Source organism: Pleurodeles waltl, chromosome 10 (assembly GCF_031143425.1).
Source record: "Pleurodeles waltl isolate 20211129_DDA chromosome 10, aPleWal1.hap1.20221129, whole genome shotgun sequence".
Taxonomy (NCBI): Eukaryota; Metazoa; Chordata; class Amphibia; order Caudata; family Salamandridae; genus Pleurodeles; species Pleurodeles waltl.
This window is the reverse complement of record NC_090449.1, coordinates 203,166,098-203,187,975: the sequence shown is the minus strand read 5'-3', so window position 1 is coordinate 203,187,975 and position 21,878 is coordinate 203,166,098. Positions and strand designations below refer to the sequence as shown.

The 21,878-nt window shown below is 46.9% G+C and overlaps 1 protein-coding gene across 2 annotated transcripts in view; it reads left to right on the top strand.

The window, feature by feature from the left end:
• SNX29 (sorting nexin 29) overlaps nucleotides 1-21,878 on the top strand; it is a 1,353,458-nt gene that overhangs the window by 87,772 nt on the left and 1,243,808 nt on the right. For both annotated transcript variants that reach the window (XM_069210178.1, XM_069210180.1), the window contains exons 3-4: nucleotides 2,485-2,537; nucleotides 16,106-16,230. In XM_069210178.1, coding sequence (XP_069066279.1) covers nucleotides 2,485-2,537; nucleotides 16,106-16,230 — 178 coding nt within the window. The remainder of the gene's footprint in view (nucleotides 1-2,484; nucleotides 2,538-16,105; nucleotides 16,231-21,878) is intronic.

The window sequence follows — 21,878 nt, the reverse complement described above, 5'->3', positions numbered from 1 at the left end:
GGAGCTCAGGGAGTTCCGACTAGTGTCAAAGGCATTTCTTTCCTCTGTGAAGGGGAAGTTAGTACAGGTGTTCATGGACAGCACCACAGCCATGTAGTACTACAACAAGCAAGGCGGGGTGGGGTCGTGGACCCTTTGTCAAGAGGCTCTCGACATTACTGGAACAGCAGACCATAATCCTGGTTGTTCAACACCTGACAGGTTTTCTGAACGCCAGGTCGGAAGAACTCAGCCGGCGATGCCTAGCCGATCACGAGTGGTGTCTCTATCTGGAGTTGGCACAAGGTCTCTTTTAGCAGTGCGGAGGGCCTTGGTTAGATCTATTTGCTTTCGAAGAGAACGCTCAATGTCAGCAGTTTTGCGCATTGGAGTTTCCAAAGGGGCACACGCTTGGCAATGCTCTTCATCAAGAGTGGAGCTCAGGCCTCCTGTACGCCTTCCCATGCATACCACTCCTGCCCAGAGTTCTCAAGAAGATCACGAATGGCCTTCAGACTGGGCACGGATAATCTGGTATCCTGAGCTTCTGAAAATGAGCATTGATCCTCTGATCAGGCTGCCCTTTTAGGAGGATCTTTTGTCGCAGCAGCAGGGGAGGGTCCTCCACCCAAACCTGCCAATTCTGCACCTTCATGCATGGAGATTGATTGGTGACAGTTAACAGCTTTCAAACTTCCTCCCGAAGTCTATAACGTTATCTTGGCAGCCAGGCGTTCCTCTACAAAAACGATATACACCTGCCGTTTACAAACATTTGTAGAATATTGTATAGACACGTTTATAGATCCTCTCTCTGCTTCTTTATCTCTCTTCTTTATCTCTCGACAGATAGTCTTCTTTTCGTTCTTTCTCTTGCCCAACAGGGTTCCTCTCTGGGGATACTTAAGGGCTACCTCTCTGCTCTATCAGCCTTCCTGTGGCTCCCTTGATCCACCCTATATTTTCAAATCCCCTATTGAAAATAGATTTCTTAAAGGGCTTGTAAATATGTTTCCCGCTATGCCCTTTGTTATGCCTCAGTGGGATCTCAATTTAGTTCTCATGTACCTCATTTGCCCTCCTTTCGAGCCATTGCACAACTGCATCCTCTGGTTGCTCACCATCAAGACAGCCTTTTTAGTGGCAATAACACCTGCCCGGACGGTGAGTGAGAGACGGGCTTTATCATGTAAGCCACCATATCTCACGGTGTTTCTAGAGAAGGTAATGCGACAAATCTGTGCCTCTTTCTTCCCCAAGGTGGTGACCCCATTCCATCTGGGCAGACTGTTTCCTTGCCCACCTTCTTTGCTCCCCCATATCCCACTGAGGAAGAGGAATGATTCCACCTTCTGGACCCAAAAAGAGCGTTGTTGTTCTCCCTTAACAAAAGATTTCCTTGTGGACGACCTGTTACATGTGGGGTATGTGGGATCAAAGGAGGGACGGGCAGTGCAGAAACACACACCATTTTGCACTGGGTCATTCTCCGTATTAGGATCTGCTACACCCTGCCTAAGAAGCAGCCTCCTGAGGGCTTAAAAAGTCCATTCCACCAGGGGAAAAGCTGCGGCCGCTGTGTTAGCACATGGAGTCCCACTCCTGGATATATGCCTGGCAGCAACCTGGGCATCCCTGCACACGTTTGCCAAACACTACAGCCTGGAACGGGCATTTCATCCTTTCGGTCCTACAGAACTTTAGTCTGAAACATTGTCTGCAGCCCATCGTCAGTAGGATACGGCTTGGGTATCTAATCAAAGGTAAGGAATCTGCAGCTAGAAGTCTCTATCAGATGAACAAGTTACTTATCTTCGGTAACGCATTATCTGCTAGAGACTCTATCTAGCTGAAGATTCCTTACACCCACCCATGCCTCCCCACTCTGCAGACTTGTAACTAGTTAGGGTGATCCCATTTTCAGGGCCCTAGTTGTGACACACATTGTGCCAGTTCTTGTCATCGCTCTGTGCTTCTGGTGTGAAAAGATATGATAAAAGTAACTGATGCCCACTCTGCGGGATGGCGCCTATTTAGGTGGCTGCAACGTCACTACCAGTGCCAACAAAACCATGCTGAGCCGAATGGAGCCACCCGATGGCTCATGCAAAGGGTAATGCTCATCAAAAGTCTTGGAGAATCAAATATAAGGATTTTGCAGCTAGATAGAGTCTCTACCAGGTAATGTGTTACCGAAGGTAAGTAACTTGTTCATTAGGGTCTGTCCTGAAGTGAAAATATTCAGGTCTTGTTCTTGCACTTTTAATGCTGTCCAAGCGATAAAGATCATTTGTAATAAAGCATGGACCTCTTGTACTCAACCTGACCAATGTCCCCAGGTTCTGCAGCATTTTATTACAAGCGCTTCCATGAATAGCCTCATACAAGGTAATGTAATATCAGTATCTTAGAATCACTAGCTAGCTCATTTGCATGTTGGGTTCCAAACATAATTAAATTTTTAATTTATGATTATTTTCTCTAATATTATTTTGTTTCCAACAGTGTCAGATCAGATTTGGAGGACGGAAGGAGATTGCTTCAGATTCTGATAGCAGGTAAAATCCCCTTTTCCAATATGAAACGTCATTTATAATATGAAGCAGATATTTCTTGTTTACTCCTGTTCCCTGAAAGGGAGCCATGGGGTAGATAAATTTGTACAAGCATGGCGTTCACTGGACAATATTTAAAAGCAAGTCATGTGAATTTCTCTAATTTTCAAACTCTTTAGCTTTGTATGCTTGTTTAGAATTATATCTATCAACTTTTTATATTGTTATGAGTTGTTCATTTTTTCTTCGGCTTTAATTGATACTGGAGCTGTTTTACGCTCCATTGCTTCCAGCTCGAAGAGCATACTTCGCCTGTGTCCAGAATTGGTCCAGGAGAGTAGGTTCCATGCAAGATGTATGGGATATCTACCTAGAGTAAAATTACAAACATTTAAATGGGAATTATTTACCCTCTCTATCAGTGGTTTTGCCAGAAAGTTCATTGATATTACTGGTGCAGACTTGGCTAGTGTCCAGTGTCAGACATGCATTTTTATACAGGAATGCACCAGGAGTCTAAAGCCTATTATCTTAAAGGTCAGATGACCTTTAAATCTCTCTGGGCGGGCTTCTGGAGAGAATAACCCTTTGCGTTGGTCCTAGGTTTTTCATAGTCTTCAAAACCTGAGCTGTCAGTGGGATTGATTTAGCCTAAACACCTTCCCATTTTACTTAATTCAACTACATGACTGCAGTACAACTTACATACTAGTGGCCTATCCTGCAATTGTTTTAGGATGTTGATATATTTGTTTTCAATTTTTACATAGTGGAAGAATAATCCAGATTGTACTCGAAGCTCTTTACAAAGAAGAATCAACCAAACCATTTTTTAACACTTTATTATGAACAAACGGTTAAAAAATATTGCCCAGAGAGGGGTCAGAGACAAATATTAAACATGTTATTTTTTAGGGTACTAGGTAAGTGCGATGAAGCAATAGTGCTAGGATATATTGAGGCTGCCTACAGTGGGGGGGGGCATATGGGGAAGCAATATTTGCTGCAGCAGGGTAATCATTTTTAAACCAATAGACTGAATATAATGCTAGAGTATTTGAAGCGCTACACGGGGTACGTGACACAAACAATACATATATTCCTGTAACAAGATACAATTGATAGATATGTGTTGGAAAAAAAAGAGGGCAGGCATGCAGGAAGGGAGTGTAGAGGACTGAGGATGTGATTTGAGCTGCATGTAACATCGCAGATTATTGCAGGCAGCATGCGAGCGCTCAGTGATATGTGCACTAGAATAAAATGTACACTGAGACACAGTGAGATTGTTATGTGTATTCAGAAGGCTGGTAACTCCTCTTACTCTCCATTGCACCTTTTTCCTACACATTTATTAATTATATCATGTGACCCTGGAGTCTTCCACTGGGCCTGGGGAATACAGGAGTCTTTCAGGAATACCCTTGTGGGTAAGTCCAGGATGGTAGCGTCGGGAGCTCAAGTTTTGTCACTGGGATGCTACACTACATTCCTCCTTCAATTTAAACAAAACCATATCAGTAATGAACATAAGGATGTCCCAGGCGTGATGAAACTGATCAGGAGGGTTCAGCAGGAGAGCATCAGAGCCTAGAGGGGTGTAGTCTGCCAGTCTGGAAGAAGGGGTGGCATTTTAGGTGTACCTTGTGCGGGTGACACTGTCTGACGGCGGCAGAGAAGGTATCATTGATGGCCCTCCCGAAAGATGGTTAGGTAATTAATTTTCAGTGTCTATTGGACTACAGACGTCGGTCTGAGAGGGCATAGTTAGAGAAATCACTACAGAGGTGGACAAGGTTGTTTCCTCCGTGGTCCCCGCCACAGGAGAAGCATCTGCCGTATGATATCGCTAAAAGACGGATACGTTTCTGGCGATTCCTTCTTTTCCCCGTGGACCTACGACAAACGCACCATGGCATCTCACTATTGTCCAGGGACAGTGATCAAACGGCAGGTGGAATTTGCTAACCGGGGTTCCATCTTTCATGAGGACCAGATCACCAACCCAGAGTTCTGAAGCCTTGGCTCTTCGTTTCCGACTTGCCCGCTCGTTGGCCAATTTTCACTTTTCATAAATCTTGTCATCATCAGGTAGGATGATGCGGGATGGAGTGTCTAATTACTACCCCCCCCAGTGACAGATGACCTGGAGCACTCCTGGTGTGGAGTGTGAGTCTGTAGTTTTGGAGAAATTAGTTGTTGGCTAGTTCTGGGGGTTGTTGACGGACCGTTGCAATCCGGATGACCTTATTAAGGGTTTGCATGAATCAATACACCTCGCCGTTGGCTTGAGGTCATCGGGAGGTTATCTTTTTGTGAACAATCCCCATCGACGTGGGGTATGATGCGAACTCCTGGCTCTGAAAAGGGGGTCCATTGTCGGTTTTTACCTCTTTCAATGAGGCCGTGTCTGACTATTATTTTTTCCATCTTGGGGACCACCTCTCGGGCCGTCAACAACTGTAGAATCTCCACTTCTGGGTACTTGGAGTAGTCCTCAATAAGCACTAGCTTGTGGTGGCCATCCGGGAGGCTCCCGAAGTCGAGGCTGGTTGACTCACATGGTTGTAGGGGACCCTTTCCAATTTCTACTGGAGAGGGCGGTTTGGAATTACCTGCTGCTTGACACCACTCACAGGTCCTCAGGAGTGAGACTACTTTCTCAACCATTGGGGGAACAACACCTTGGTTCTTAGACAGCTCTTAGTTTTCACCATCCCTTGGTGCCCAGCATGGGCGAGTTTGACGACTTGGTCGCCATGGCTCGAAGGCATGGCCAAACGGTGTCCCCGGAGCAAAAACCCCACTGGGTCCGCAGTTAGCTTTTCTAGGACCTTATACAGACTCTCCATGATACTCCGAGTGTTGGGTTTGAGCTAGGACCACTGTTTCATTATGAGGTGCCACTGGTTGGTTTGCACGGCTGTTACTGCATTTTGCAGGCACTCATCATCTTGTGTGGCCTGGCGAATGATCTTGGTCGAAATGGGGAGAGGCTTGGATCTCTCGGTGACCACATAGTCTTCCGTCTCACTGGCTACATCTTCTTTCTCCGTCGCGGCCCTGGGATGTCTAGATAAGTAATCTGCAGGGTTGTGAGACCCAGGGTGATATTCAATTTGGTCAGTTGTACTCCTGCAGTTGGAGCAGCCACTTCTCTATTTGTGGGGGTGGTTTTGATGCAGTCCCTCGGAAGAGGGGTATTAAGGGTTTGTGGTCTGTCCCAACTGTGAAGGGGTGCCCATACACGTACAGGTGAAAATGTTTACACCCCCAGTGGATCACTATTGCCTCTTTTTCGATCTGCGAGCCCTGCTGCTCAGTTGGCGTGAGGGACCTGCTAGCATATGTAACAGAAGTCCATTCTGCTATGCCTTAACGCTGGAGCAAAACCGTCCCTAGTTTCTTTGGGCTTGCGTCGACTGCTATGGTGGTGTCTCTGTGGGGTCAAAGTATCTGAGGGTGGTATCTGCAGACAGAGCATCCTTGGTGGCTTGAAAAGCAACTTCGTGCTCAGGTCCCCACACCCAGGGTACAGCCAATTTGGTGAGGTTGTGTAAGGGTTGAGTTACCAGCTTGAGTTCCTTGATGAATCTCCTGCAGTAGTTGACTGTCCCCAGGAAGTGGCAGACTTCCGTCTCCTTTGTCGGAGGGGGTTCTTCCTTGATGCTTTGAACTTTAGCAGGATAGGGGGCAATCCTGGGTGCGGAGAAGATATACCCGAGGAACTGTATTCTCTCTTTTAGTAACTCACATTTGCTGTGGTTTAGATTGAGGCCCGATTCTTGTATCCGTTGGAGAACATGCTTCAAGCAGGAGTGGTGTTCTGGAACGGTCCGGGTGTGGACAAGTATGTAGTCACTGACGTTCCTAACACCTGGGAGATTGGCAAGGAGCTCGTGAATTGTGTTCTGGAAGACTTCCACAGCTCTGGATATCCCAAAGTTCAGCCTGCAGTAACGCCTTAATCCCACATGCATTGACAATGTGGTGATGTACCGGGACTCTTTTACTAGTACCAGTTGGTGGTATCCTGACTGGAGATCAAGTTTGGAGAGCCACCTAGCTCCGCTCAGCTCCCCAATCAGGTTGTCTATGATGGGGGTGAGGTGCCATTCTCTCTTGATGGCGGTGTTGGGCAGCTTCATGTCGACACATATGCATACTTGGCCGGGCTGTTTGGGATTTCTGGCGACTACAATCAGCGACACCCACAGGGTGGGCCCTGCCACCTTCTCCTTGATGCCAGCGGCTTCCAATTTGTTGAGCTCTTTCTCTACCTGGTGTCTTGAATGGAACGCAATGTGGTGGTGTTGGAGGGCCACCGGCTGAACGGTATTGTCGATAAGTGGTTTGATCTCTTTGTCTTTGAGGCAGCCAATGCCGTTGAAGATGTCTGGGAAGTCTTGTAGCATCTCATTTATCAACTCCTCGTGGACTCCTAATGCGAATGTCACGATGCCTAGCGATTCCGCCGCTCTGCATCCCAGTAGCATCCCATGGCCATTCTCTGCCACATACAACTGATGTTCAATGGCTCGTGGTCGGTATTGGAGCGTCATCTTGAACCTCCCTGGCAGGGCTAGTGGATTCGATTATCCATATGCAAACCCCCTAACTGAGGTGGGGGTCAAAGCAGTACATGGTTGGATTTCTTGGTAGGTGTCGTCAGTGTGGTGTGGTGCAGTGCCCTCCTACCTGGATGTTGCACTTTGGCAGCCGGCATGCTGTGTGGAAAGCGGTGCTAATGGCGAAAATTGAGTGTATGGAGTGTTCTATCTCATCATCATTGTCCATGTCGCTATGATGTAACTGTGCTTCGAAAGCATTGTTGACTGTTGGTCTTTGAGTGCGGGCTTTTGACGACCAGCAGACCTTCACAAAATGGTTTAACTTTCCACAGCTGGTGCACTTCTTTCCTCTTGCCGGGCATTCTGTAGGGCAGTGAGTGGGCCCTCCACAGTGGCCACACGTCCTGGGGGAACTTTGTTCCACCTTTAACGGTCCATGCAGCACCGCTTCCATGTCTCTTTTGGCCTCCTGTAAAAGGTGTCTATCGACTTTTCCGATTGCTGCTGGGCTTGGCGGAACACAAACCTTTTTTAGTCTGCGTTGGTCATGGGCTCAAAATGGGCATTAAGGCCGGCGATCAGAGTGAGGTGAGTTTTCGGCGTGGCTTGATCGACTGTCTGTCAACAAATGTCTTTCCCTCCCAAGTGGAGAATCATTGCTCGCTTATGGGCATTCTCTACTTTCGTGGCTTCAAAGAAAAGCAGGACCCTCTCTACCCAGTCTTTTCACTTTGACGTTTGAGCTGATGGCGTACCTTCTATCAGGAACGGTTCAGGTGCTGGTATGGTAGCCATTATGATTTGACATCACTGCTCCTGGATTGTGATGTTGTTAGTCTCTGGGGTCAATGCACGTTTGTAGGGGCCATGTGGGCTATGCCGTGCTAGTGCATAGGGTGGGAAGCATGCACAGGTGGGGTGGCCAGGCTGTTTTGTAGGGGTATCTCTTGGCCATTCCACCTCTTGGGGTGCCCCTGGATTCATGGCTCTTGCGTCTAATATTTTGTTTCTTGTGTTCTTTTTTTCTTTTAGTTCAGTCTTTGTGCCCTCCAGGGCTCATGAAGACTGCCTTGTGCAGCCGGGACCATTGACGTGAAGTGTGAGGGGGTGGCAGCACAGTGTGAAGTGTCTGTCCTTCAGGTCTCTCGACGGCAGACTCCTTGCTTCATAGGCTCCTGGCAGGCAGGGCAGGGCCTCTGTCACGTTGCTGTGGCCTGAGGCTGCTGAGTTGCTGGCGAGGCAGGCGTCAGCTGTACGGCGTGCAGGGCTGGCAGGATCCTCCATGCTTCGTCACCGGACCAATGTAAGCTTGTGTGATGGGCATGGGGGGACATAAGAAGGCATGGTTTTTGATGTCGTGAGCGACACCTTCATGTGATGCTTCAAGTCAGCTGACCGTCGGGGCAAAGCGAGGGGTCCCTCGTCACCATTGTAGTGTTGCAGGTTACTGCAGGCAGCACGCTAGGGCTTAGTGATACGCGCTCTAGAATAAAATGTACACTAAGAAACTGTGAGATCGTAATGTGTATTCAGAAGGCCGGTCACTCCTCTTGCTCCCCACCGCACCGTTTCCCTAAACCTTTATTAATTATATCATGTGTGAGGAAATGCCTCCTTGGCATGGTTACCCCCTGACTTTTTGCCTTTGCTGATGCCAAGTTATGATTTGAAAGTGTGCGGAGGCCTGCTAACCAGGCCCCAGCACCGGTGTTCTTTCCCTAACCTGTACCTTTGTCTCCACAATTGGCACACCCTGGCATCCAGGTAAGTCCCTTGTAACTGGTACCCCTGGTACCAAGGGCCCTGATGCCAGGGAAGGTCTCTAAGGGCTGCTGCATGTCTTATGCCACCCTGGAGACCCCTCACTCAGCACAGACACACTGCTTGCCAGCTTGTGTGTGCTGGTGAGGAGAAAATGACTAAGTCGACATGGCACTCCCCTCAGGGTACCATGCCAACCTCACACTGCCCATGGCATAGATAAGTCACCCCTCTAGCAGGCCTTACAGCCCTAAGGCAGGGTGCACTATACCATAGGTGAGGGCATAGGTACATGAGCACTATGTCCCTACAGTTTCTAAGCAAAACCTTAGACATTGTAAGTGCAGGGTAGCCATAAGAGTATATGGTCTGGGAGTCTGTCAAACACGAACTCCACAGCACCATAATGGCTACACTGAAAACTGGGAAGTTTGGTATCAAACTTCTCAGCACAATAAATGCACACTGATACCAGTGTACATTTTATTGTGAAATACACCCAGAGGACATCTTAGGGATGCCCCCTGAAACCATATCCGACTTCTAGTGTGGGCTGACTAGTTTTAACAGCCTGCCACACACCAGACATGCTGCTGGCCACATGGGGAGAGTGCCTTTGTCAATCTGTGGCCAGGAACAAAGCCTGTACTGGGTGGAGGTGCTTCTCACCTCCCCCTGCAGGAACTGTAACACCTGGCGGTGAGCCTCAAAGGCTCACCCCCTTTGTTACAGCGCCACACGGCATCCCAGCTAGTGGAGATGCCTGCCCCCTCCGGCCACGGCCCCACTTTTGGCGGCAAGGCCGGAGGAGATAATGAGAAAAACAAGGAGGAGTCACTGGCCAGTCAGGACAACCCCTAAGGTGTCCTGAGCTGAGGTGGCTCTGACTTTTAGAAATCCTCCATCTTGCAGATGGAGGATTCCCCTAATAGGATTAGGGATGTGACCCCCTCTCCTCAGTGAGGAGGCACAAAGAGGGTGTAGCCACCCTCAGGGCCAGTAGCCATTGGCTACTAACCCCCCAGACCTAAACACACCCCTAAATTGAGTATTTAGGGGCTCCCAGAACTGAGGAAGACAGATTCCTGCAACCTGAAGACGAAGAAGGACTGCTGACCTGAAGCCCTGCAGAGAAGACGGAGACATGAACCGCTTTAGCCCCAGCCCTACCGGCCTGTCTCCCCACTTCGAGAAAAACTGCAACAGCCACGCGTTCCCCAGGGTCCAGCGACCTCTGAAGCCTCAGAGGACTACCCTGCATCTAAAAGGACCAAGAACTGAGGACAGCGGCCCTGTTCCAAAGAAACCAAAACTTGCAACAAAGAAACAACTTTAAAAGGACTCCACGTTTCCCACCGGAAGCGTGCGAATTTCCACTCTGCACCCGACGCCCACGGCTCGACCTGCGGAGAAACAACACTACAGGGAGGACTCCCTGGCGACTGCGAGCCCGTGAGTAGCCAGAGTTGACCCCCTTGAACCCCCACAGGGACGCCTGCAGAGGGAATCCCGAGGCTCCCCCTGACCGCGACTGCTGCTTCCAAGAACCCGACGCCTGGTAAAGACACTGCACCCGCAGCCCCCAGGACCTGAAGGATCCGACCTCCAGTGCAGAAGCGACCCCCAGGTGGCCCTCTCCCTTGCCAAGGTGGTGGCTACCCCGAGGAGCCCCCCCCCCCCATGCCTGCCTGCTTCGCTGAAGAGACCCCTGGGTCTCCCATTGAAACCTATTACAAACCCGATGCCTGTTTGCACTCTGCACCCGGCCGCCCCGTGCCGCTGAGTATGTACTTTTTGTGCTGACTTGTGTCCCCCCCCGGTGCCCTACAAAACCCCCCTGGTCTGCCCTCCTAAGTCGCGGGCACTTACCTGCTGGCAGACTGGAACCGGGGCACCCCCTTCTCCATTGAAGCCTATGTGTTTTTGCCACCACTTTGAACTCTGCACCTGGCCGGCCCTGAGCTGCTGGTGTGGTAATTTTGGGGTTGCTCTGAACCCCCAACGGTGGGCTACCTTGGACCCAACTTTGAACCCTGTAGGTGGTTTACTTACCTGCAAAACTAACAAATACTTACCTCCCCCAGGAACTGTTGAAATTTGCACTGTCTAGTTTTAAAATAGCTTATTGCCATTTTTGCCAAAACTGTACAGCTATTTTGCTGATTCAAAGTTCCTATGATACCTAAGTGAAGTACCTTTCATTTGAAGTATTGATTGTAAATCTTGAATCTGTGGTTCTTAAAATAAACTAAGAAAATATATTTTTCTATACAAAAACCTATTGGCCTGGAATTGTCTTTGAGTGTGTGTTCCTCATTTATTGCCTGTGTGTATGTACAACAAATGCTTAACACTACCCTCTGATAAGCCTACTGCTCGACCACACTACCACAAAATAGAGCTTTAGATTATCTCTTTTTGCCACTATCGTACCTCTAAGGGGAACCCTTGGACTCTGTGCATGCTATTTCTTACTTTGAAATAGTACATACAGAGCCAACTTTCTACAATGTGACCCCAGAGAGTCCCACTGTGTCTGTGGAACACAGGGGTGTTTCAGGAATACCCTTTTGGGTAAGTCCAGTGTGGTAGCTTCAGGATTCCATTTACGCCACTGGGCTTCGACACCACACTGCAGATATTTAGACAGGAGTGCATCAATAGGGGAAAAGGAAGTCAGGGCAAACCCAAATAGTGGTTTTCATCAGTTGATTCAGTCTGCATTTGGTACTACGGACTGCGAACAGATGTTAATTCCTACTAAGATATTTTGAAGTTTCCTATCATCACTTTTCATATTGGACATTCTCTCTGGACAGAGAGTGAAATTGAAAGAAGCCAGGAGGTAGAAGTGGAAAGAGATGCTTTATTCTTTCTTAGAATAAGAGCCCAAATTCGTCTATTATTTCAGTTTGGCAAAAAATGCACGGTTTAAGCACCTTTTGTCAAGAATGTCTTAATGGAAGTCTACTCTCAGAACCACTATAGAGATTTGGACTTCATCTGCATACCACAAGGTGAAAGAGTATTTTTCTGTGCCCCATGAGAACCATCTGAAAAAGCTCAAGTTTTTACACAATTCCTTTCGAAAATGTGTTCTAAAACGCACCATTTTTTGTAAACTGCATTGAATGAGCACAGCCAGCAGTTTGGACAGATTGCTTACACCCTCCTGTTTGAAGACCTATTACTGCCTCTGTTGCCTATGACCGCTGAAAATTGGATTTATAGTAGGGTAGGCACTGTGACCACGCTATACCATATCTGATATAAAGTTAACTCCACACCCTCATTACAATTGGATTAGATTTACCAACCTAATTTTACCTGAGCTAAATCCGATAGCGCATTTTGCGGTGTTAGTGCCCAAGTTCAGAGTTCTTCAATATTGAAGTTAGCTTAACCGATTACTAAATATGTTTCCTCTCTCCAGCCTATTTTCCCATGCCTATGACACTGGGTAGTAAAGTTGCCACAGGAGATAATCGGGATTAAGTTACTGTTAGACCTGACAGCCTTAGGGTGGTCACCCCTAACTTTTTGTCTCCCCCCCTCCACTTTTTAGAAACTGTTTTTGCTGGTTTTAAGACTTTGCACACTTTACCATTGCGAACCAGTGATAAAGTGCATATGCTCTCTCCCTTTAAACATGGTAACATTGGATCATACCCAATTGGACTATTTAATTTACTTATAAGTCCCTATTAGAGTGCACTATATGTGTCCAGGGTCTGTAGATTAAATGCTACTAGTGGGCCTGCAGTACTGGTTGTGCCACTCACTTAAGTAGCTCCTTAACCTTGTCTCAGGCCTACCATTGCAAGACCTGGGTGTGCAGTTTCACTGCCAATTCAACTTGGCTTTTAAAAGTACTTGCCAAGCCTAAAACTCCCCTTTTTCTACATATAAGTCACCCCTAAGGTATGCCCTAGGTATCCCATAGGGATGGGTGCTGTGTAGGCAAAAGGCAGAACATGTACCTGTGTAGTTTACACGTCCTGGTAGTGTAAAACTCCTAAATTCGTTTTTACACTGCTGTGAGGCCTGCTCCCTTCCTAGACTAACATTGGGGCTGCCCTCATACATTGTTTGAGTGGTAGCTGCTGATCTGAAAGGAGTAGGAAGGTCATATTTAGTATGCCCAGAATGGTGATCCAAAATCCTGCTGACTAGTGAAGTTGGATTTAATATTACTGTTTTAGAAATGCCACTTTTAGAAAGTGAGCATTTCTCTGTACTTAAATCCTCTGTGCCTTACAATCCATGTCAGGCTGGGTTTAGTTGAGAGCTCCCTTGTACATTCACTCAGACACACCCCAAACACAGGATACTCAGCCTCCCTTGCATACATCTGAATTTTGAATGGGTCTTCTTGGGCTGGGAGGGTGGACGCCTTGACACTTGCATGTCAAAGGACAGTAGCCTGCTCTCACACAAAGGACTGCCACACATCCTACTGGGACCCTGGCAGACAGGATTGAACTGAAAGGTGACCTTGTGCACTTCTAAGCCACTCTTTGAAGTCTCCCCTACTTCAAAGGCACATTTGGGTATTTAAACAGGGCCTCTTCTCCTACCAACTCAGACACTTCCTGGAGAAGAAACCTCAACCAGAACCTGCATCCTGCCAAGAAGACCTGCCTGGCTGCCCAAAGGACTGACCTGGCTGCTTTCTGTGAAGGACTGCTGCCTTGCTGTTGCCCTGCTGCCCTGCTGCTCTCTAGCTGTGGTGAAGAAGTGCTCTCCAAGGGCTTGGATAGAGCTTGCCTCTCTGTTCCCTCAAGTCTCAGGACCAAAAAGACTTCATCTCTACAAGAAGGACTCCTTGTGTGGCGAAATTTGACGCACAGCCTGCCAGAAACAGTGCACAGCCTGCACCGCGGTGAAAATTTCACTGCACGCCAAACCGGAACGATGCAGCCAGACTTTGCATTGAGAAGACCGACGCAGTTCCAGCGTAGCAACCAGAAATTTGACGCACGGCCCATCGGATCGACGCACAGCCAAGCCCGAACGACACAGCCCGATTTCCAGAGAGGAATCGACGCAGTGCCTGCCGTGCCGTGCAAAATTTGACGCATCGCCCAACGAATCGACACAGCTCCTGTGACTTCATCCTGCCAGCGCAGGAAATCCACGCATCGTCCCCGGGGCATCCGAAAACTCTGCAACCCGAAGAGGATCCACGACTGAGCACCGGAAATCAACGCACAGCTGCCCCTGTGTGAAAACTAAACGACGCATTGCTGTGTGCAGCCTGAGAAATCGAAGCACACCCCTTTGTTTCCACGCATCTCCTCCTCTGTGGTTCTTTGCGGAGATTTTTCACGCAAACCAGGTACTTTGTTCTTGAAAGAGACTTTGTTTGCTTTTAAAAGACTTAAGACACTTTGGGGGTCATTCCGACCTTGGCGGTCTTTTCAATAGACCGCCGAGGGACCGCCGTACGGAAGACCGCCAGTGCTGGCGGTCTTCCGCATGGGCCATTCTGACTGTTGGCAGCGCTCCGCCCGTTTCTGGACGAAGAGCCGCCAACAGCCATACTGGCGGCAGGCGGGGAAGTGGAGGTAGCTCCACCTCCACCGCCACGCCAACAGAACACCGCCCAGCGAATCACGACCTGTGATTCGCTGTGACGGTGTTCTGTTGGCGTGTCGGTGTCGGCGGAGCTGCCCGTTCCCTCCCGGAGGATCACCAGGAACAGGTAAGGTGATCGTCCGCTAGGGAAGGGGGGTGGGGGGATGTTGTGAGTTGTGTGCGTGCATGGGGGTGTGCGTGTGTGTATATTGAGGGGGCGTGTGAATGCGTGCATGAATTCGGGGGGGTGTGTGTATGTGCATGAATGCGTGCATGAATGCGGGGGGTGTGTGTATGTGCATGAATGCGTGCCTGTATGTGTGTATGTGTGTGTATATGTTGGGGATCGGGGTGGGGGACGGGGGTCCTGCAACCTTTTGGGGGTGGCAGGGGTGGTGGGGAGGGTAGGGGAGGGAGTCGGGGTGGGGGTTGGGGGTGGGGGAGACCCCTATTAGTGCCAGGGAAGGGATTCCCTGGCACTGATAGTGCTTACCGCCATGGATTGCATGGCGGTCCCCAACCGCATGAAATCCATGGCGGTAAGCCGGGGTCAGGCAGGTTGGAATACCGCCGGCGGTATGTCACGACCGCCGGGCTGGAGACCCAGGTCTCCAGCCCGGCGGTCGTTACCGCCGTGGCGGTCGGAACGGTGAAGCGGCGGCTGACCATGGCGGTAACCCCCATGGTCAGAATACATAAAAAAAGACCGCCAGCCTGTTGGCGGTCTTACCGCCGCTTCACCGCCGACCGCCAGGGTCAGAATGACCCCCTTTATATCACTTTTACAGTGATATCTCAACATATACTTATTGCATTTTAATCGTTTTGACCTGCATCTTTTCAGATAAATATTAGATATGTTTCTAAATACTGTGTGTTGTATTTTTGTGGTGCTATATTGTGTTATTGTATGATTTATTGCACAAATACTTTATACATTGCCTTCTAAGTTAAGCCTGACTGCTCAGTGCCGAGCTACCAGAGAGTGGGCACAGGTTAATGTGGATTGTGTGTGACTTAACCTGACTAGTGTGAGGGTCCTTGCTTGGACAGGGGTTGACCTGACTGCCAACCAAAGACCCCATTTCTAACAGTTACTAACACAATACTTTGATAACTGGAATTGAACGCAAACTGTTTTTGTGCCTGATCCCATTTTTTTGGCTAGCTCTAATGACGCCCAGCTTTCAGTCCTCTTTCTTCAAATGTACATATGTGCAAACTCGACCAAGAACCTGCTTCTTCGGCTTTTGGTTTAAGAAAAAGGCGGCTGTGCCATGGAGGCTACCCATTGTCCCTGCCATTAAGTTTGCCCAGCACATCTAATTACTCCAGTATGCTCCAGTATGGCTGCTGTGATTAGGATCTGAAGCCAAGTACCCATTTTTCATTGATGAATAGTTCTTTCATGCTTTACATTTTCCGTAAAGACACGGGAGACACTTTGGCGCATCCACAGATTGCTGGAAGGAACCTCATAATGCTGGATAGTGTCATGTCATCTCTGTATTTGCCTTGTAAAAGATTACCTGAAGCAGAGCAGTCCTTCCTACAGGTTTTTGGCTGCGCATTGCATTTGTATTTACCTGTGTTTTTTTTATAACTAATTTTCTTATTATTCTGCTCACAAACATTTCTAATGAACTGTTTATTATGTTGCAGAGTGATTTGTCTGTGTGCCCAGTTTGAATCTGTATTCCAGCATGGTTTGAAGAGGAGCCGAGGCTTAGCATTAACAGCAGCAGCAATAAAACAGGCGGCAGGATTCTCAAGCAAAACAGAGACAGGTAACCAGTTGTTATTTTCCAATCTGCTCCTTTGTGCTTTGAAAGTTACTTCCTGGGAAAAAAGCATGAGTAATCCTGGTCCCCTGATATACCGCCGTAATTAAAATTGTTGTCCAGATATTTTAATGTTTGAATTGTGTTTCTGGATCTGTAGAGAATTAATTTAGCTTCGATAAACATTGCTGATCCGGGTCGAATTTTTCTGGAGGACATTTTTAAAAATGGCGAATGTTTTGGAGTGATGATGTAATATTTCAGGAACCACGAGATCTGTTGTTGGACTTGGCCCTTTTTGCAGGGTCCTCCCCATTCGTTTTGCCTCCTTCCTCCTACTTGTTCTGACCAGTTTTTGTTGGCTTTAGGACTCTGGGCACTTTACCACTTCTAAACAGTGCTAAAGTGCATATGCTCTCTGTGTAAATTGTATTGTACATTGGCTTATCCATGATTGGCATATTTGATGTATTAGTAATTCCCTCGTAAAGTGCACTAGAAGTGCCCATGGCCTGTAAATCAAATGCTACTAGTGGCCTGCAGCACTGGTTGTGCCACCCACATTAGTAGCCCTTTAAATATGGCTCAGACCTGCCACTGAGGTGTCTGTGTGGGCAGTTTTAAACTGCTAATTCGATTTGGCAAGTGTACCCACTTGCCAGGCCTAAACCTTCCCTTTTTAAACATGTATGTCACCCCTAAGGTAGGTCCTAGGTAGCCCCAAGTGCAGGGTCCTGTCTCTGCAAATCTTCTTCACAGGTTCAGGAGTTAAAGCTCCAAGTTTTGTTCCAATTTTGCTTATAGTATTATCATCTGTAAGATAATGTGCCTTAATAAGAAAACTGGGTGTCTCTGGGTCACGTTTCTTGTACAGAATATGAAGCAGGATTAAGTGTATTTTTTCGCCTGTTCCATAACATATCCCTAACTCTGACAAACCTTGACTTATGATCATTACAACAAATCCAAGTAGCACAATAATAACATCTGTGTCATTTGACAGTACAGTGGCTCTATTGAAACCATTTCGAACAGACCACTCAACATGTTCACATCACCAAGATCATCTTGTTCGATGTTGATGACCAGAATTTATCAATTTGCACAGATATAGGTGTTGAATTTGTGATGAAGGCAAGGTCTATTGTTCCACTTGTAGACATTCGTCTGATTCTCTCACATTCTTTGACAGACAGTTCAAGATATCTGTCAAAGACAATGTGTAGTTCTTGCAAGGTGCACACTGACTTTGATATCTGTAAAACAGTCTGAATGGCCTTTCCGAAGTTTCGCATGGATGAAATCTAGACCATTCACAATGATGACATATAGACCACAACAACAGCAGTTTTCAATGAGGACACCTTCTCAAATTGAAATTCTTCAGGTGAGAGTATTTTTTCGAGCTCTTGTATGAGTTTGTGCTTCACTGGTTTGGTTGCAGCAGCTCCATCAAATAAAGCGTTTGTTGGAAGAAGATCAGACAGACTGTCCTTGATAAATTCACCCCTTTCTTCTGCTACATCCTTCTCTCTATTTGCTTGCATAAGTTGTTTATTTGTGACCTGTTTTGTAGTGGCTTGTTGGATGAAACTCTTACTATGGCAATTAAAGCGTGGAAGTTTAGCTTTAGTGATTATATGGGCCAGCTTTTTCTCTTTCAATACAAATATCTCCTGCTTCAGTTCTTCATTTAGTTTAGAGCCATGTTCCATGACATCTAGTAGACGTCTTTATATCGTTATCCAAACACAGGAAGTTGTGTAGTTGTGTAGTCACACAGGCTCAGCTATTTCAAAAGGGTTTCCTTGCTGCTGCATGAAATGAAGGAGGCTGTCAACATGTTCATTAAAATGTTCCCCTCTTTTCCCCACATGTTTGTGGTGAGGAACAGTTTCATGATGGTACATTAATTTTGAATTTGTCATCTCTCTGAAAATATTGCAAATAGAAAGGACTTCATGGTAAATTAGCTGCCATTGAGCAACATATTAACTTTTATATGTCTGAGCAGCAATTCCCTTGGAGCTTTTCTGTGACCTCTGAATCTAGATCTAGCTCTGTTCTAATTTCATATCTAGTGTCACAGCCTGTCTTTCACCACAAAATGTCTTTGGATTAATTTTTGGTAGAGGTATGGTTTTTCCACCTCTAACCTTCTTCACTCTTTCCAAATGCCAGGACCCATATCTCAGGTAGATTATACAGTCGAATTCGCAAAACACAGAAATCATTGACCCCACCGTCTTCCAGTGCAGCTGCCAATCACCTTCCCAATCAGCATGTACCAAGTTTTTCACTCTAGCTATCATGTGTAAAACATTTCCCCAGTGCTTGCAAAGTTCTGATTTTTCTTCACATTCTTTGACAAACTCTACAAACTTGGTTTTCTGATTTGAAACTGAGAGTATTGAACACTGCCTGCCTTTGCATTATGTCTTTTGAATAAAATGCACCCTGTGCCTTGTTCACTTCTGAGATAAGATATGCACTTTGTCATTCTTGTTCCAGAAAGCATTCCAACACAATGTTTCTGTAGCCTCAGAAATGATGAGCATACCTTGTAACAAACAAACATAATGAGTTGCGCTCAATACTGACTGGACAGTTTTGCTTCCAAAGATTTCAGCCTCATTAAATGCATCGTCTATGTCACATTCACTGACATAACTCACAGCACACCGCAGATTTTGTCATGTAGAAAACGTCCATCATTGGATAAAGATGATCAAATTCTACTGGATTGCTCATAAAAATGCCAGCTACAATAGGAAAAACACCTTCATTGCAGACAGTTGTCAAGTTAGGGTGGTCTTTAAACTGAGCATGTACATTTTGGAAAATATTTAGAACTGGGTATACTGTTGCATAGTTTGTGGCTGGAGATGGTAGTACTGGTAAAAATCCAATCTTCTTCAGTTGGACGGTATTCTGGGAAATCAGAGCTTGAATTCCAGCCTGTTAGAAATGGGATCTCTAGTTGGTAGAGGTATACACCCTTGTCCAAGTAGGGACCACAATCCAGGTCAGGGTAAGTCGCACACAATCCAAATTTTCCTGTGCCCACCCTCTGGTAGATTGCCACTGAGCAGTCAGCCTTAACTTAGAAGGCAATGTGTAAAGTATTTGTGCAATAAATCATGCAGTAACACAGTGAAAACACCGCAAACATACATCACACAGGTTTAACAAAAAATATAAGATATCTATCTGGTTAAATTAAGGTCAAAACGACAAAGATTCAGTAAGCACAAGCTGAGATATCACTTTTGCAAGATTAAAAAGAGTCTTAAATCTTAGAGATCTACAGTTGTCTCTTGGTTTCACAAAGTACCTGGTTTGCATAAAAAAATACACGCACGGAGACCGCAGAGGAGGAGATGCGTTAAAAAATAGGGTGTGCTTCGGAATTTCTGGTGTGGCACAGACGTTGTGTCATCTCCTTCCACGCTGCACGGGGCTTTGCGCCAATTTCCGGCGCGCAGTCTTGGTTCCTCCTTTCGATGCGGGGATCTTTTTGACGCCCAGGGACGATGCGTGGAAATTCTGGGCGTGCGGGACGAAGTCACAGGCATTGAGTCGACCCAGTAGGTGATGCGTAGAATTTTTCTGTCGCACGGCAGTTACTGCGTCAATTCTTCACTTGGGAAGTTGGGCTGCGTCATTCCGCTTTGGCTGAGCGTCGATCCAGTAGGCTGTGCGTTGAGTTTCCGGCGGCAAGGCAGGCACTGCATCGATTCTTCAATCGGGAAATCAGGCTGCATTGTTCCAGTTCGGCTGTGCGACAATTTTCTCGTCGCATGGCAGGCTCTGCGTCATTTCCCGCAGACTGTGCATCGAATTTCGGCTCACAAGGAGTTCCTTGAAGAAATTAAGTCTTTTGGTCCTGAGACTTCAGAAACCAGGAGGCAACCTCAATCCAAGCCCTTGGAGAGCACTTCTCAGCAAAGTCAGAGGGCAACAGTGCAGCAGCAGGGCAGCAATTCTTCACAGCAAAGCGGTCCAGATGAGTCCCTTGGGCAGCCAGGCAGTTCCTCTTGACAGGCTGCATGTTCAGGTCCAGAAGTGTCTGAGTTGGTGGGGTCAGAGACCCCTTTTATATACCCAAAAATGCCTTTGAAGTGGGGGAGACTTCAAAGAGTGGTTTAGAAGTACACAAGGTCCCCTTTCAGTACAGGTCTGTCTGCCAGGGCCCCAGGAGGGGGTTTGGCAGTCCATTGTGTGAGGGCAGGCCACTAGCCTTTGAAATGTAAGTGTCAGGCCCTCCACCCTTCCATCCCAGGAAGACCGACTCAGTAAGCAGATGAGTGCAGGTGTGACCGAGTATCTTGTGTTTTTGGTTGTCTGGGTGAAGTACACAAGGGAGCTGTCAACCAGCCCAGCCCAGACGTAGATTGGAGACAGGCTGTAAGGCACAGATGGATTTGAAGTGCAAAGAAATGATCACTTTCTAAAAAGTGCCATTTCTAAAATAGTAATATAAAATCCAACCTCACCAATAAGCAGGATTTTCTATTACCATTCTGGCCATACTAAATATGACCTGGTTACCCCTTTCTGATCAGAATATACCACTCAAACAGAATATGAGTGTAACCCTAAGGCTATCCTATGAAAGGAGCAGGCTCACAGTATTGGAAAATGAATTTAGGAGTTTTGTATTACCACTACAAATAAAATACACATGTACATGTCCTGTCTTTTACCTACACAGAACCCTGCCCTATTAGTTACCTAGAGCCTACCTTAGGGGTGACTTATATGTAGAAAAAGGGGAGTTTAAGTCTTGGCAATTACTTGTAAATGCCAAGTCGAAGTGGCAGTCAAACTGAACACAGAGACCTTGCAATGGCAGGCCTGAGACGTGGTTAAGGGGCTACTTATGTGGGTGGCACAACTAGTTCTACAGGCCCACTAGTAGAATTCAATTTATAGGCCCTGGCCACATATACTGCACTTTACTGGGAATTACAAGTAAATCAAATATGCCAATTGGGAATGAACCAATGTTACCATGTTTAAGGGAGAGAACATATGTACTTTAGCACTGGTTAGCAGTGGTAAAGTGGACAGAGTCATAAAACCAGCAAAAACAGTGTCAGAAAAGTGGAGGGAGGCAGGCAAAAAGTTGGGGGATGACCACCCTAAGGCTGTCAGGTCTAACACAGCCCATGGAGGAACTGTCTTTTCTTCATCCTTTCATCCTTTAGTCTGCACCGAATAAGTGATATCATAAATTCAATTAAATCAGCTTTGCAGACCGCAGCATCATGTAGAAAAAGATCCATGTCCTCAGCTACTTTGAAACGTTCTCGTTGACTGGGACGTGTTGATGGCTTGTAGTATTTTTGCACACTTTGGAAAGGCAGTTGGGTTATAAGTTTGCAGCTTTGTTTGTTTATGCCTACAGCTGACACAGCTTGTTTTCCAGCAGCTATTCATTGGTAAGGTCTTGAAAAAGCACTATATCAGTGTCTTGTGTGCTTGATGTCCCAAACAAAGAAGAGCTGTCTTAAAAAACAAAATGATTAGAGCAGCAATTGTAAATCTTTTCCTGGTAAAGGGACTTGTGGCGTCGGGTTCACACAATTTTACAGCATGAGCTGCTAGCAAGTTCCTGCTCCGTACAATGTAATTATAACTTGTTGATACAA